The sequence below is a fragment of the Bombina bombina genome, chromosome 6 (genome assembly GCF_027579735.1).
Source record: "Bombina bombina isolate aBomBom1 chromosome 6, aBomBom1.pri, whole genome shotgun sequence".
Classification (NCBI taxonomy): Eukaryota; Metazoa; Chordata; class Amphibia; order Anura; family Bombinatoridae; genus Bombina; species Bombina bombina.
In genome coordinates this window covers 345,342,026-345,359,141 of record NC_069504.1, presented here as the reverse complement: position 1 = coordinate 345,359,141, position 17,116 = coordinate 345,342,026, and the positions used below count along the sequence as shown (strand labels likewise).

Below are 17,116 nucleotides of genomic sequence, written 5' to 3'. Positions count from 1 at the left end.
AGAAGGGGCACCTTGGCTCTTCACAACTTGATTAGAAACCTTACTCACTGACTCTTTAAGTTTCCTTTTACATTTTCCCTGAAGTATGGGAAAAGCGGACAATGCCTCAGATACCGCAGAGGATACCTGAGTAGCAATGTCTTGCAAAGAAAATCCTACCGGATTGTGAGAGGAAACGCAGGGCACTGCATGTGTAGATGTAAAAAAAAAAAAAAAAAAAAAAAGGTACTGGTGGTTCCACCTAGGAATCAACAAAGTTTGCATGCAACAATTTGCAATAAAAATGCCAAAACAGAAAAAAAATAAAACGATATTTCTCCAACATAGGTGTGTCCGGTCCACGGCGTCATCCTTACTTGTGGGATATTCTCTTCCCCAACAGGAAATGGCAAAGAGCCCAGCAAAGCTGGTCACATGATCCCTCCTAGGCTCCGCCTTCCCCAGTCATTCTCTTTGCCGTTGTACAGGCAACATCTCCACGGAGATGGCTTAAGAGTTTTTTGGTGTTTAAATATAAAAACGGCTCCGGTTCCGTTATTTTAAGGGTTAAAGCTTTCAAATTTGGTGTGCAATACTTTTAAGGCTTTAAGACACTGTGGTGAAATTTTGGTGAATTTTGAACAATTCCTTCATACTTTTTCACATTTGCAGTAATAAAGTGTGTTCAGTTTAAAATTTAAAGTGACAGTAACGGTTTTATTTTAAAACGTTTTTTGTACTTTGTTATCAAGTTTATGCCTGTTTAACATGTCTGAACTACCAGATAGACTGTGTTCTGTATGTGGGGAAGCCAAGGTTCCTTCTCATTTAAATAGATGTGATTTATGTGACACAAAATTTAGAGAAAATGATGCCCAAGATGATTCCTCAAGTGAGGGGAGTAAGCATGGTACTGCATCATCCCCTCCTTCGTCTACACCAGTCTTGCCCACACAGGAGGCCCCTAGTACATCTAGTGCGCCAATACTCCTTACTATGCAACAATTAACGGCTGTAATGGATAATTCTATCAAAAACATTTTAGCCAAAATGCCCACTTATCAGCGAAAGCGCGACTGCTCTGTTTTAGAAAATACTGAAGAGCATGAGGACGCTGATGATATTGGTTCTGAAGTGCCCCTACACCAGTCTGAGGGGGCCAGGGAGGTTTTGTCTGAGGGAGAAATTTCAGATTCAGGGAAAATTTCTCAACAAGCTGAACCTGATGTGATTACATTTAAATTTAAATTGGAACATCTCCGCGCCCTGCTTAAGGAGGTGTTATCTACTCTGGATGATTGTGAGAATTTGGTCATTCCAGAGAAATTATGTAAAATGGACAAGTTCCTAGAGGTCCCGGGGCCCCCCGAAGCTTTTCCTATACCCAAGCGGGTGGCGGACATTGTAAATAAAGAATGGGAAAGGCCCGGCATACCTTTCGTCCCTCCCCCTATATTTAAGAAATTGTTTCCTATGGTCGACCCCAGAAAGGACTTATGGCAGACAGTCCCCAAGGTCGAGGGGGCGGTTTCTACTCTAAACAAACGCACCACTATACCCATAGAAGATAGTTGTGCTTTCAAAGATCCTATGGATAAAAAATTAGAGGGTTTGCTTAAAAAGATGTTTGTTCAGCAAGGTTACCTTCTACAACCAATTTCATGCATTGTTCCTGTCACTACAGCAGCGTGTTTCTGGTTCGATGAACTAGAAAAGGCGCTCAATAAAGATTCTTCTTATGAGGAGATTTTGGACAGAATTCATGCTCTCAAATTGGCTAACTCTTTCACCCTAGACGCCACTTTGCAATTGGCTAGATTAGCGGCGAAAAATTCTGGGTTTGCTATTGTGGCGCGCAGAGCGCTTTGGCTAAAATCTTGGTCAGCGGATGCGTCTTCCAAGAACAAATTGCTTAACATTCCTTTCAAGGGGAAAACGCTGTTTGGCCCTGACTTGAAAGAGATTATTTCTGATATCACTGGGGGCAAGGGCCACGCCCTTCCTCAGGATAGGTCTTTCAAGGCCAAAAATAAACCTAATTTTCGTCCCTTTCGCAGACACGGACCAGCCCCAAGTGCTACGTCCTCTAAGCAAGAGGGTAATACTTCTCAAGCCAAGCCAGCCTGGAGGCCAATGCAAGGCTGGAACAAAGGTAAGCAGGCCAAGAAACCTGCCACTGCTACCAAGACAGCATGAGATGTTGGCCCCCGATCCGGGACCGGATCTGGTGGGGGGCAGACTCTCTCTCTTCGCTCAGGCTTGGGCAAGAGATGTTCTGGATCCTTGGGCGCTAGAAATAGTCTCCCAAGGTTATCTTCTGGAATTCAAGGGGCTTCCCCCAAGGGGGAGGTTCCACAGGTCTCAATTGTCTTCAGACCACATAAAAAAACAGGCATTCTTACATTGTGTAGAAGACCTGTTAAAAATGGGAGTGATTCATCCTGTTCCATTAGGAGAACAAGGGATGGGGTTCTACTCCAATCTGTTCGTAGTTCCCAAAAAAGAGGGTACATTCAGACCAATCTTAGATCTCAAGATCCTAAACAAGTTTCTCAAGGTTCCATCGTTCAAAATGGAAACCATTCGAACAATTCTTCCTTCCATCCAGGAAGGTCAATTCATGACCACGGTGGATTTAAAGGATGCGTATCTACATATTCCTATCCACAAGGAACATCATCGGTTCCTAAGGTTCGCATTTCTGGACAAGCATTACCAGTTTGTGGCACTTCCGTTCGGATTAGCCACTGCTCCAAGAATTTTCACAAAGGTACTAGGGTCCCTTCTAGCGGTGCTAAGACCAAGGGGCATTGCAGTAGTACCTTACTTGGACGACATACTGATTCAAGCGTCGTCCCTTCCACAAGCAAAGGCTCACACGGACATTGTCCTGGCCTTTCTCAGATCTCACGGGTGGAAAGTGAACGTAGAAAAAAGTTCTCTATCTCCGTCAACAAGGGTTCCCTTCTTGGGAACAATAATAGACTCCTTAGAGATGAGGATTTTTCTGACAGAGGCCAGAAAATCAAAACTTCTAAACTCTTGTCAAATACTTAATTCTGTTCCTCTTCCTTCCATAGCGCAGTGCATGGAAGTAATAGGTTTGATGGTAGCGGCAATGGACATAGTTCCTTTTGCGCGAATTCATCTAAGACCATTACAACTGTGCATGCTCAGTCAGTGGAATGGGGACTATACAGACTTGTCTCCGACGATACAAGTAGATCAGAGGACCAGAGATTCACTCCGTTGGTGGCTGTCCCTGGACAACCTGTCACAGGGGATGAGCTTCCGCAGACCAGAGTGGGTCATTGTCACGACCGACGCCAGTCTGGTGGGCTGGGGCGCGGTCTGGGGACCCCTGAAAGCTCAGGGTCTTTGGTCTCGGGAAGAATCTCTTCTCCCGATAAACATTCTGGAACTGAGAGCGATATTCAATGCTCTCAAGGCTTGGCCTCAGCTAGCAAAGACCAAGTTCATAAGGTTTCAATCAGACAACATGACGACTGTTGCGTACATCAACCATCAGGGGGGAACAAGGAGTTCCCTGGCGATGGAAGAAGTGACCAAAATCATTCAATGGGCGGAGACTCACTCCTGCCACTTGTCTGCAATCCACATCCCGGGAGTGGAAAATTGGGAAGCGGATTTTCTGAGTCGTCAGACATTTCATCCGGGGGAGTGGGAACTCCATCCGGAAATCTTTGCCCAAATTACTCAATTGTGGGGCATTCCAGACATGGATCTGATGGCCTCTCGTCAGAACTTCAAGGTTCCTTGCTACGGGTCCAGATCCAGGGATCCCAAGGAGACTCTAGTAGATGCACTAGTAGCACCTTGGACCTTCAAACTAGCTTATGTATTCCCACCGTTTCCTCTCATCCCCAGGCTGGTAGCCAGGATCAATCAGGAGAGGGCATCGGTGATCTTGATAGCTCCTGCGTGGCCACGCAGGACTTGGTATGCAGACCTGGTGAATATGTCATCGGCTCCACCATGGAAGCTACCTTTGAGACGAGACCTTCTTGTTCAAGGTCCGTTCGAACATCCGAATCTGGTCTCACTCCAACTGACTGCTTGGAGATTGAACGCTTGATCTTATCAAAGCGAGGGTTCTCAGATTCTGTCATTGATACTCTTGTTCAGGCCAGAAAGCCTGTAACTAGAAAAATCTACCACAAAATATGGAAAAAATATATCTGTTGGTGTGAATCTAAAGGATTCCCTTGGGACAAGATAAAAATTCCTAAGATTCTATCCTTTCTTCAAGAAGGTTTGGAGAAAGGATTATCTGCAAGTTCTTTGAAGGGACAGATTTCTGCCTTGTCTGTGTTACTTCACAAAAAGCTGGCAGCTGTGCCAGATGTTCAAGCCTTTGTTCAGGCTCTGGTTAGAATCAAGCCTGTTTACAAACCTTTGACTCCTCCTTGGAGTCTCAATTTAGTTCTTTCAGTTCTTCAGGGGGTTCCGTTTGAACCCTTACATTCCGTTGATATTAAGTTATTATCTTGGAAAGTTTTGTTTTTGGTTGCAATTTCTTCTGCTAGAAGAGTTTCAGAATTATCTGCTCTGCAGTGTTCTCCTCCTTATCTGGTGTTCCATGCAGATAAGGTGGTTTTGCGTACTAAACCTGGTTTTCTTCCGAAAGTTGTTTCTAACAAGAACATTAACCAGGAGATAGTCGTGCCTTCTCTGTGTCCGAATCCAGTTTCAAAGAAGGAACGTTTGTTGCACAATTTGGATGTAGTTCGTGCTCTAAAATTCTATTTAGATGCTACAAAGGATTTTAGACAAACCTCTTCCTTGTTTGTTGTTTATTCTGGTAAAAGGAGAGGTCAAAAAGCAACTTCTACCTCTCTCTCTTTTTGGCTTAAAAGCATCATCAGATTGGCTTACGAGACTGCCGGACGGCAGCCTCCTGAAAGAATCACAGCTCATTCCACTAGGGCTGTGGCTTCCACATGGGCCTTCAAGAACGAGGCTTCTGTTGATCAGATATGTAAGGCAGCGACTTGGTCTTCACTGCACACTTTTACTAAATTTTACAAATTTGATACTTTTGCTTCTTCTGAGGCTATTTTTGGGAGAAAGGTTTTGCAAGCCGTGGTGCCTTCCATCTAGGTGACCTGATTTGCTCCCTCCCTTCATCCGTGTCCTAAAGCTTTGGTATTGGTTCCCACAAGTAAGGATGACGCCGTGGACCGGACACACCTATGTTGGAGAAAACAGAATTTATGTTTACCTGATAAATTACTTTCTCCAACGGTGTGTCCGGTCCACGGCCCGCCCTGGTTTTTTAATCAGGTCTGATAATTTATTTTCTTTAACTACAGTCACCACGGTATCATATGATTTCTCCTATGCAAATATTCCTCCTTTACGTCGGTCGAATGACTGGGGAAGGCGGAGCCTAGGAGGGATCATGTGATCAGCTTTGCTGGGCTCTTTGCCATTTCCTGTTGGGGAAGAGAATATCCCACAAGTAAGGATGACGCCGTGGACCGGACACACCGTTGGAGAAAGTAATTTATCAGGTAAACATAAATTCTGTTTTATTTTACTTTAAATAGGGCTATTGCGCCTTTAAATAAATAAATGTATAATACAGAACCAAAAGGAACAAAGTTACTTTAAATAGGGCTATATGTGCAATAAACCCCAAGTAACCCTCTACATCTCAGCAGATTCACTGAGGTGCCTACCTATCCTGCTGCCTGAGATCGATTCCACTCTGCAACGATCCTGCTCTCCGGACCTGAATATCCGACAGCTGAGCAAAATATAACTATAACAGAGCAGCCGACAACTGCGTCACTACCTTGTCAGTTCCGACAGTAAAAATGAAAGCGCGCCAACGGAACTAACCGCCCTCTTACAAGGACCCTCCCCTTTTGTCTGGAGCAGTCCCAGCGGTATTAAACATAGTAATAGGAGAAATGACATGGCCGTATGAAAGTATACAACACAGCCCTAAAATTATCACCAAAGTCCTGCCCGGATCTCAACCGGAACAAAAGACACAACTGAGCCACCAATAAATCATAAAAAATCTCCACAACTCAGTCCACAGTGCCTGCAACTGCCTAACTGATAAACCTTTAATAGGGTTAATGACAAATGTCCCCTTGTTATTTTAAACAGCATCTAGCTGCTGAAGTGCCAAATTCTCCTTTTCTAAGAAAAAATAAACATTGCACTTAACTGAAAGACATTCTGTCCGGCAGCAAGACAGCTCACCTGGTTTGAGAGGGTGCAGTTCCTCACATGGACCTGTGGAAAAAGAATGAACTGAGTAAGCTTACTCAGGCTTTCTGACTAGGGTAGCAAAAAGTTTTGAGAAAGCGCAGTGTACCTCACAAGTTCCCAAATGCTTGAAAGCCACCACTGCCCTACTGAAGAGACTTACGTGGACTAAGGCTAGACCCCAGAAAAGATCAGAGCAAACCTACTCTGCTTTATAATAATAAAATCTTGATTGAGGAAACTTCTTATCAGACACCTAAAACTTCACCTCCTCCTTGCACCGTAGGCAAAGAGAATGACTGGGGTTTGTGGGAAGGGAAGTGATACTTAACAGCTTTGCTGTGGTTCTCTTTGCCTCCTCCTGCTGGCCAGGAGCGATATTCCCAACAGTAATTGATGATGATCCATGGACTCACTGAGTCATTAGAAAGAAATAAAAGCATTGTGCCTAATGTTTAATATACAGGTAATGTATACTTACAACATATTGTAATAACTAGAGAACCAACCTGAGATCACACATGGTTTTCTTATGCATGTACACAATATTGTTTAGTGTTTAGCAGACTCTTACCATTCCATAGCATCATCAAGCCCAGTGCCCTTTGTAGCCGATGTTTTGAAAATCTGCCATTTGCGATCCTTCAGTGCTGGTAAACCAAGGGAATTTGCAACCTCTGTGGGAGTCATGGCCTGTTCCATATCTTGCTTGTTTGCAAACACAACTAAAATGGCTTTCTTCAACTCTTCTTCCTATATCAATATTCAATGTAGTAAATAAAATGAAAAACTAAATCTGCTTAGTCTCTGTCAAAATAAAACGATCACCTAGATGATGGCTGCTTCTGAGCCTACATCAGTATGCTTTTCACTACTGGAAGCTAGCAGGTTATTGGCTCACCAGATGTGTTCAGTTAGCTCTCAGTAGTGCACTGCTGCTCTGGAGCTGACTAACTCCTGTAAATGGTTTAAATACATAGTTGTATGCAAGCAACAGAGCATATAATGCTATAACACAGAGCATTGTCCTTTTGTACTTATTTTCTTTTAAAGGGCCATAATAGTTGAAAAACACTCTAAAGAGCATACATTTAATACTATCGACTATCCCTTTTACTTGGGTTAAACGCACAATAGTGTAAACACAGTAGAAGTGCCGGAGCACTGCAGGTCCTGAATGGAAACACTACTTAAGTGTGCAACTAGCATTGCTGATTGGATCAGTGGCGGTTTTAGCTAGGGACCAGCAGTGCTCTGTGGGTTCCAAGCAGCACATCTACTGCGTTTAAGCCCTTTGCATGGGTTAAACACACAGTAGTGTAGGGTCGATAGTCTTAAAATGACATGCATGTACTTTTTCTGACTATTATGACCCTTAAAGTACCTGATATATTTAAAAATGTTACTTCCCACAGTGTTTGTGCTAGCAACTTCCTTTTGTGTGTGATCTGTTTAGAGAAAAAATGTCATACACTTGCATTTTATGAAGAAACAACAATTACGCTTTGTATTTATATTTGCAACTTTAAGTGTTTTTTGCACATCTAGAGTACTTAAATTATGATTTATGCTCTGCATATTTAAGACGATTTATTCCTGTGTAATTTACATACAAGTTTTTAAATTTTTGATAAAATACGATTTTTGGTGAACAATTTTGTTATGATTTGATGATTTTTTTTCCTGTGTTTTTTTGTGTGAATAGTTACATTATTTGTTTCATATTTAAATTGTCTAGTTTTGTAATGTATGCATCTCCTTTCAATACAAAGATGAAGTATACGCCCTTAACCACACATCTTGTTTTCAGGATAAAAAGTGGCTTTATAGAATCCCACTAGGGAAATAGGACAAGCGAGCATTCTTATAGAATCTCACCAGCCCAGAGAGATTCAGATAATCAGCCTTTTTTTTTTTTTTTTGTTTAACTGTCTTTTTGTAATGCAATTATACTGTATTTAAAAGTTTTGTTAACAGTAATTTTTCCTATTATTATGCACACTACCTGTTTTGTTACAACCCCATAGGGAGCATGACACTAGGCATCGCTTTAAAGTGAAGGTAAACTTTGATGAGTGAAAGCCCGTTTTTTAAAAATACTATTAAAAACAGGGGCACTTTCATTCATCAAAGTTTACAAAGCAGCCGTTTTGATTAAAAATTTACTGTTTTTTTCACAGCCAGAGCAGCTTCCCCCACCAGGGGATCCTCTCTTCACACGTCATCAATGACTAATCCAGCTATCTCCAATCATGGCTTTCCCCCCAGGGTAGTCATTGCCTGAGGCCACGCCGTGATTGGAGGAAGCCGGATTAGTCATTGCTGACGTGTGAATAGAGGATTTCCAGGAGGGGGAAGCTGCTCTGGCTGTGAAAAAAACAAAAGGTAAGTTTTTAATCAAAACGGCTGCTTTGTAAACTCTGATGAATGAAAGTGCCCCTGTTTTTAATAGTATTTTTTTAAAAATGGGCTTTCATTCATCAAAGTTTACACTTCAAAACTAGTTAACCCAACATTTGACAGTTTTGCAGTCTTGTTTATAAGCAAGAGCCTGTTTTTCTTGTTCGGTTTCTTTCTGCTATTCTAGTCCTGTTTGTTGACAACCAGGTAACTTTCAAGATTTTGGTAGGACACAATTGTCCTGCTTCAAGTGCTCTCAAGATAAATTTTGAGAGGAAAAATAGGAACATTAAATACTAAATAGATTTTATACACCTCACTCTAATTATAGGTGCTGCCATTTTGAAACCCAGATTGCACTGCAGGTATCTGGAGGAGAGTTGCTGCTCGGGTACAAACACGTCAGCACTGGAATGTAAAGGGAGAGGAGAAATCACTAATACTATGCTTAAAAAAAATTATTTAGTGTTTGATGTCCCTTTAACGTTAAATCCTTTTCATATTGTGACAGGACATAAACTCTTCCGTTTTCTTTAACTTAAGTAAAAGTGGAGAGGAAATTAATAGTTTGAGGTGTCTTCTGCCTTTAGAGTAACAGCTTTAACCACATGAACAAATTAAATTTTTTGTCACGTAATTTTTTTTATTTAAAGGGCTGTGTTTATCGTTTACAGATGGATGCAAGAAATAAATAAATCACAGCAGCACCAATGGTAATATACAAAATTCACTCATTTAATCATTGGAATAAAAAACGGACAATGTTTCCTTATGCATGTCCCACAAAACACTGTTTAAAAACAGTATCACATGATCAAGGGAATTACCCATTCCTAGTCAAATAGCACCATCTAATGGTCACAGTATAAAATTACACCCAATATAGAAACATTAAAAAAAAGTCTAACGTTTGTACATCCTAAACAAATTGAGAAGCATACTGCTGCCTATATTACATACATATTCACAATGACAATGTCAGAATTTAAATCAAAGAATACTAGAGAAACAATGCTATTCTAAATCCCTGTTCATGCCTTTCAGATACAGAAATTAAAGTTTCATTAACATTTTCCTATCCCTATTACGTCTTAACATTGGGGCATGGTCAATAATCTGGAATGTAAACTATGAGACCACATGTAATCAAAAACAGGCAAATGAGTGAGGAGCACCGAGCTGGGTAGGGTTAAAATGTAATATCTTTATTTCCAATTATAAAAGCATAAGGGTTACAAATACCCTAGGTAAAACCATCAATGTGGGATACAGAAAATGAAAACATAGGCTGATCTGTTTCGGCTTTTAGCCGTACTCGTAGCCTCGTGGCTTTTGAACGTGTTACGTGTGTGTTCTGATTCCCTATAACTTTTTTCCGTGAACTATGAGACCACATGACCCATAGACAAACAATGGTAAGCTAGTGGCACAGTGAAATCACACCCTCTGATGTTGGATGTGTGCTGGTTAATACAGTCTGTGACCCTATGGGCAGTCTCACCAAAATAAATAACATAGAAACAGTTAATCAAAAATATTACCAGTATAACATCCTTTTTACCATTTCTAGAATGAATAAAGCCATCTCTAGTTTCTTTCTAGAGGTAATGCAGGCACTACCAATATAAGCCTTAAAGGGACATGAATCCCGAAAAGTTTCTTTCATGCTTTAGACAGAGCATACAATTTAAAAAAAAAAAAGGTTTCCTATTTACTTACATTAGCAAATTTTCTTTATTGTCATAGTATTGTTTGTTGAAGATTTAACTAGATAGTTAGCGTGCACATGTCTGGAGCAGTACATGACAGGAAAAAGCGCTGTCATCTAGTGCAAGGTTCTTCAAACCACGGGTCGGGACCCATTACTGGGTCGCAACATCTTGTTTACTGGGTCATGACTTGAGTGTGTGTTGTATGAGAATGTGGGTTGTGTGTGTGCTATATGAGAATGGGTGGTGTGTGTTGTAGAAGAGTGTGTGTATCGTATGTGTGGTGTGTGTATTGAATGAGAGTGTGTGTGTGTTGAATGAGAGTGTGTGTGTGTTGAATGAGAGTGTGTGTGTGTTGAATGAGAGTGTGTGTGTGTTGAATGAGAGTGTGTGTGTGTGTGTATATTGAATGAGAGTGTGTTTTGTGTGATGTCTGTTGTATGACAGTGTGTGTGGTCTGTTGTATGAGTGTGTGGGTGTATTGAATGAGAGTGTGATGTGTGTGTGTGTGTTGTCTGTTGTATGAGAGTGTGTATTGTATGAGAGTGTGTGTGGTGAGTGTGTGCTGTGTGTTTATATGAGAGTTTTTGTGTGTGTGTGTGTGGGGGGGGGGTTATATGACTGTTTTATGTATGTGTTATATGAGAGTGTGAGAATTTTACTCACTTTGCCAAAAATTGCAGCTATTTTGTTATATATTTCAGAAATTTTCAGTCCAAGCATAAAAATAGGGTCGTGAAGGTATGCGTTATGGTACTGGGTCTTGACGAAAAAAGACCCTGATCTAGTGTGCTTGCTAATGTATAACATTCTTGCAACACTGCTGCAATATATTGCTGCAGATGTGCCTGCTCCTGAGCTTAACTCCCTGCTCTTCAACAAAGGATACAAAAAAACACAAAGAAAATTTGGAAAGTTGTTTAAAATTGCATGCTCTTACTTGAATCCTTATATACAGATATGGGAGGATTTTTAAATACACTCAGATTTGGATGGTAAATGTCTTAAAACATACTTATGTTTTCTAACCATTCTTTGTACTTTAGAACTTAGTATTAAATTCAGATACAAAAACTAATCTGTCCATCCCCTGCTTTTTGTTGATGTTAATTCTAGATACTTTTAAAACCTCCTCTCTGAGTAAATCTAATACCTAATTCAATGTGTGATGTATAAAATTCAGGGGGATATCCCCTCTGCATAAACCATTGTCCAATCACTCTAAACCAAACAGAACCTAATGACTCATCTGGGATATTCCTTTTGACCATCAAAAAATTGACTGAAAGGGACATTATACACTCGATTTTTTGTTGCATAAATGTTTTGTAAATGATCCATTTATATAGCCCATATATGTTTTTTTTTTTTAAAAATGTATAGTTTTGCTTATTCTTATTTTGCTCATTAACATTGCTCTGATTTTCAGACACCTAACCAAAAGTTTTAGGAGAATATCGAGGTATAACCTACTCCAGCTTTCTCCTGTTTGTGTAAAGAGTCTTCATGTGCAAAGGAAGGGGGAGGGGGGAGTGTCTGTTATTTCCCACTTGCAGTGAGTGTTCTAACTACCTTTTTAACAGAGCTAAACTTGGAGCTTCTAAGTACGTTTTTTAAACTATATTTGTGCATATTATTCTTTATAGTAGTGTCTATCACTTGCAGTTATATGAAAATTAGTGTATAATGTCCCTTTAACTGTAAAGATTGTAATATGGAAGGGGGGGGGGCGCTGTGGAATAACATAATAAAGTATTCCAAATCGTCTTTCTGAAATAAATCAGTTTTAAATGCATCACTAACCTCATACACTTTAGTGCAGTGCTTGACAAATCTGTTTCAAAATTTGGAGCCAGTAAGAATATTTAGGAGCCAGACAGTCGAATTTGTATATAGATATATGGAAAATAACCCAAAAAAGTTAGCTAGTGGTTCCCAGGGTCCTGGGTTTGTCGAGCCCTGCTTTAGTGTAAAACAATTGGATATTTTTTTCATTCCAAGCTAAAGTAAACTTAATATGATTAAAGGCACTATTGAGTTCCAGACAAATTTCAAGGAATTTAACGTTACTCCTCCACACGCTAAAAATATCATGTTTACCGTGCAGCGGTTTCCACAGAAAACTTTGCCAGCCAGGTGGCATAAATAAAAAAAAAAAAAAAAAAAAAAAAAAAAAACAGTACCTGGGTTAAAGTGAATGTAATGTTTGCAGAATGAGTGCCCGGTTCATACGTCAGCAATGACGATTCCGGCATCCTCCGATCACGGCTCCCCCCCCCGGGGGAATCATTGCCTAAAGCAACGCCATGATTGGAGGAAGGCCAGGATCGTCATTTCTGACGTAGGAAGAGGCTTGCGACGGGCGGGGGAAGCGCTGGAGCTGCTCTCATGAAGAAAAGGAAAGTATTTTAACAAAACCAGTGAAATGTAAAGTTTGATGAATAAAAGTGCCCCTGTTTTTAATAGGATTATTAAAAACCGGGCACTGGTTCATCAATATTTACAATCACTTTAAGGCAGTGTAATATTTTTTAAATATATTATATAATTTCCAGCTATCCAATGCATAAATTAATTGCATAATTTAACATAGCTGTATTTAAAGGGACAGTCAATACCAGAATTGTTGTTGTTTTAAAATATAGATAATACCTTTATTATCCATTCCCCAGTTTTGCATAACCAACACTGTTATATTACTAAACTTTTTACCTCTGATTAACTTGTACCTAAGCATCTTCTGACAGCCCCCTGATCACATGACATTTTATTTACTATCTATTGACTTTCATTTTAGCCAATTAGTGCAGTGTCTGCCACAATCCACGGGCGTGATCACAATGTTATCTATATGGTTTACATTAACTAGCTCTCCCGTTGTGAAAAGCAAATAAAAAAGCATGTGATAAGAGGCGGCCTTCAAGGGCTTCGAAATTATCGAAGAATACCAAAATTGGTGATAAAACTAAATTGGAAAGTTGTTTACAATTACATGCCATATCTGAAACATGAAAGGTTTTTTGGGACTTGACGGTCCCTTTAATGATAACCTGTGCAATAAAAATTTAACATTTTTAATATTAGATATAGCTTAAAATGTTATCATTTTAGCCGGGCGGCCAGGAAAATCAGCCAAGTGGTGCACCCCCTAAAAAGGTCACGAGTGGTGCCATATAGAATAAATGTTATACACAAATCCTACCTCAGAAAGGTTCATTAAGATAGTTATGTATGTTGGGGCAACATTGGCTTCCATAGCTGCCCCATGTAATTATAAAAACAAATTTAAAAAAATTGGGACATAAAATAATTGCAATACAGCATTTCTAAAGTACTGTAAATTCTTGTTGAACTCTAAACAGTTGACTGTTAGACAGTTTACTCCTAACAACTCCCACACTCTCGTTAGTAATAGAGATATAAAAACTTACAATATCCATGTTGTACAAAATACACTTACTAGGATTACCAACACACTATTAAATTGTATTCATAAGATTCTGATCTCTTTACAAATGGTCTCAGAACTTTATCTGAATAAATAGAAATATTAGTAAAGATGGACTCTGTGCTAGCCACAATGGGTTTCCCAGGTGGTTGTGACAGATTTGTATGGATTTTGGGAAGGGTATAAAAGACAGGGGGGAAAAACCCTTAAAGCATCAGTATTCAGTTACCTCTAACATGGCGACCAGTTCTGACTTTGAAATCCCAATTCTGTCTCTGTCGCAGCTGTCTACTACATAAATAACAGCATCTGTATTAGAATAGTAGCAGCGCCAATAGGGCCTGAAAGAAAACAAAACAGATTACCCCTTTAAAATGTAGTTTTGTTCTTCATGATAAGAAATGTTTGAGTACAATGTCCCTTAATCACAGGTATGTTTTGTGAATACCTCAGTCTTTGTTTCTTGGTGTTTGTTTAATGAAAAGGTATTGTTTAATTGTTAATAGTATGTTGGACTCATCATTAGCTACTGCAGCAAGAGGAAAAGAAGTGTCACAGTATGGGTGGATATGCAACTGATAATCTCTCTAGAAAGCAGGGTCTGTAATGCTTCTGTCCTAGTCTGTCCTCCCTGTCCCTACTGCACACCAACATATAGTGCTGTGGAATTTGTTGGTACATTACAAATAATAATGATAATAGTAATATAGGTGGTTGTTTAATCCCTTTTGTAGATTGAGACTGCAGCTCACTGAATAAATAAAATCCCAAAGCAAAATAGGGGCACCAGTTTGGATGAAAAGTCATCAGGTATCTAGTATTAAGTTCCTATATTTGTGGTTCCCAAATCTTTCCCAGGGTTTGTATTTGAGGGTGTAACAATCTGAGCACAAGTCCATTAGCCAGTTATGTGATGGAGACAGCACAGTGTTCTCCCCAAGACCCTTTTAATGGGGGCACCACCCGGCTGATTTTACTGACCTACCAACTAAAATGTTAGCCTATATTAATCCCTTGACCCAAACTGACGTGTATATATGAGGCACATTGCCCATTGTACCACATAACTATATATAAGTCGCAGCTTTAAGACAACAGCCTCAACTGTAAAGTGACAGCCAAGAGCTGCTGTTCCTGAGCTGCAGGCAATCTGTCCTTATATGGTAACGGAGCACGATCGATGCTGCGTTACCATATGAATGAAGATGCCAGTTTGCAATAATCAACTTCTTGTGCTGGCGGGAGGTTGGGAGGGAAGGTGGGTGGGTAGCAAAGAGGCAGAGGGGCCCTAAAATAAAAATGTGAAAGACAACCGTAGCATTTCTGAAACGCTAGTATTGACTACTGAAACAAATAAAGGGGACTTTTATTCATGAAGTATAACATACTCCATGCAGAAAGCTCCTTTATTTGTTTCAAGCGATCGCTGCTCTGAGCTGCTAAGGAAGCCCACGGCAGATCGCTGTTTTTCTAGAGAGGTGACGGTTTCATCTCTTTGTCAATAGCCGTGTAGTAAATCCGGCTTGGCGCCCTTGGGAGCCGGATTACATGCACGCTATTTGCTAAGAGGTGGAAACGTCACCTCTTAGCAAAACAGCGTTCTGCCGTGGGCTTCCTTAGCAGCTTAGAGCAACGATCGCATGAAACAAAGGAACTTTCTGCATGAAGTATGTTATACTTCATGAATGAACGTCTCCTTTATTTGTTTCAATAGATAATCCTAGTGTTTCACAAACGCTAGGGTTGACTTTCACTTTAAGGGAGGGATGGGAAACTACACATCACAAAAGGGGAATTGGAAGAGGGGCACTCTAATTAATGATCATTGGGGGGCTAAATACACTAAATAAAAAACAATGCATTAAGAAATAAATAAAATAGTAAAAAAACTAACTGGGTAAGGCAGACTTCACTAGGAGGATATCACTTCACTAGGAGGAAAAAACAATAATAACAAAATTAAACTGCATACTGGCAGACCATCTGCCAGTACCTAAGATAGTGGTGACAAGTGGTGTGTGAGGGAGGGAAGAGAGCTGTTTGGGAAGGATCAGGTAGGAATCAAGAGAGTGGGAGGGGTTAGGCGAGAGGGTAATCTCTACTCTGCATCAAAATGAACCTTAATATTAAAAACTGTCAGTTTATTGCACAACATATCATTAAACCAATTTGTGTTAAATTATGCAATTAATGTGTGCATTGGATAGCAGAAAATGTTATATTAGAAAGTATTATACTACCCCCACCTGGCTACTTCATAAAGCTACTCGGCTGGCCAAGTTGTCTGTGGAGAACACTGCAGTGTTTAGATTATCACTTCCTGATATGATGGCAATTCCGGAGGACAGGTTTGGGAAGCACTGATTTCCAGCATTACAAGTCATCACTTAAACAAATTCTTTTGAACCGCAGATAGCTAGAGTATATATCAATGTATCCATTGTTGCTACACAGCTGTTTCAGTCAAAATGACCAAGTGTCTGATTAGCCTTCAGCAAGGACAGCCTAAAAGGTTTAGGGACACCACCATACAACCATACTAGTCAAACTAGTCCTGGATGTCTTGTATGTTATTTTCTACAATTATTCAATGCTCTGAGGTCAGATTTCACATCTAAACTCCCTATTTATAAATAAAAATAAACTTGATAATAATTATACATTTCAGACAAAGATTTCATTAATAACCTTGATGGCTTAAAGTTTGTGATTTCTTTGTAATATATTAAAAGTACGTACAATCTAAATAGGGTAAAACCTGTTAAGTACCTGATACTTGTTTGTCCTCCCAGGTCCCATACTTGAAATTTTAGATTCTTGTAAGTTACAGTCTCAACATTAAAACCGATTGCTGCAAAAAGAAAAGAAAAGGAAAATATATTATCTATTCTTAAAATACTGGATGTAGCAGTTGCTACTACAAAGCTTAAAAGTCCACTTAATGCAGTAGAATTGCATAACTAACAATTGCATAATAAAAGACAATGATTTAACACTTACTCTGAATTTCAAATAAGCGGTAGATTTTTTTTCTGACAAATTAATTCTTTTTTCCATTTTCCGGCCTCTTGTAATCATGTGACAGACATCAGCCAATCCCAGACTAGTATATATATACCCTGTGAGCTTGTGCACATGCTCAGTAGGAGCTTGCTCCCTAGAAAGTGTGAATATAAAAAGACTGGGCAAAATTTGATAATGGAAGTAAACTGGAAAGTGTCTTAAAACTGCTGCTCTGAGTCATAAATGTTTATTTTGACTTTAGTGTCCCTTTAAAGTAATAGAAAGGACAGTTGGATAGAAACATTTTTGCAATATACTTCACTTAGCAAAAATG

At 39.7% G+C, this 17,116-nt stretch overlaps 1 protein-coding gene across 1 annotated transcript in view; it reads right to left on the bottom strand.

The window, feature by feature from the left end:
- ARL1 (ADP ribosylation factor like GTPase 1) overlaps positions 1 to 17,116 on the bottom strand; it is a 36,220-nt gene that overhangs the window by 10,141 nt on the left and 8,963 nt on the right. Inside the window, exons 3-5 of the mRNA XM_053716994.1 lie at positions 16,549 to 16,630; positions 14,009 to 14,120; positions 6,797 to 6,975 (exon numbers count right to left, since the gene is read on the bottom strand). Coding sequence (XP_053572969.1) covers positions 6,797 to 6,975; positions 14,009 to 14,120; positions 16,549 to 16,630 — 373 coding nt within the window. The remainder of the gene's footprint in view (positions 1 to 6,796; positions 6,976 to 14,008; positions 14,121 to 16,548; positions 16,631 to 17,116) is intronic.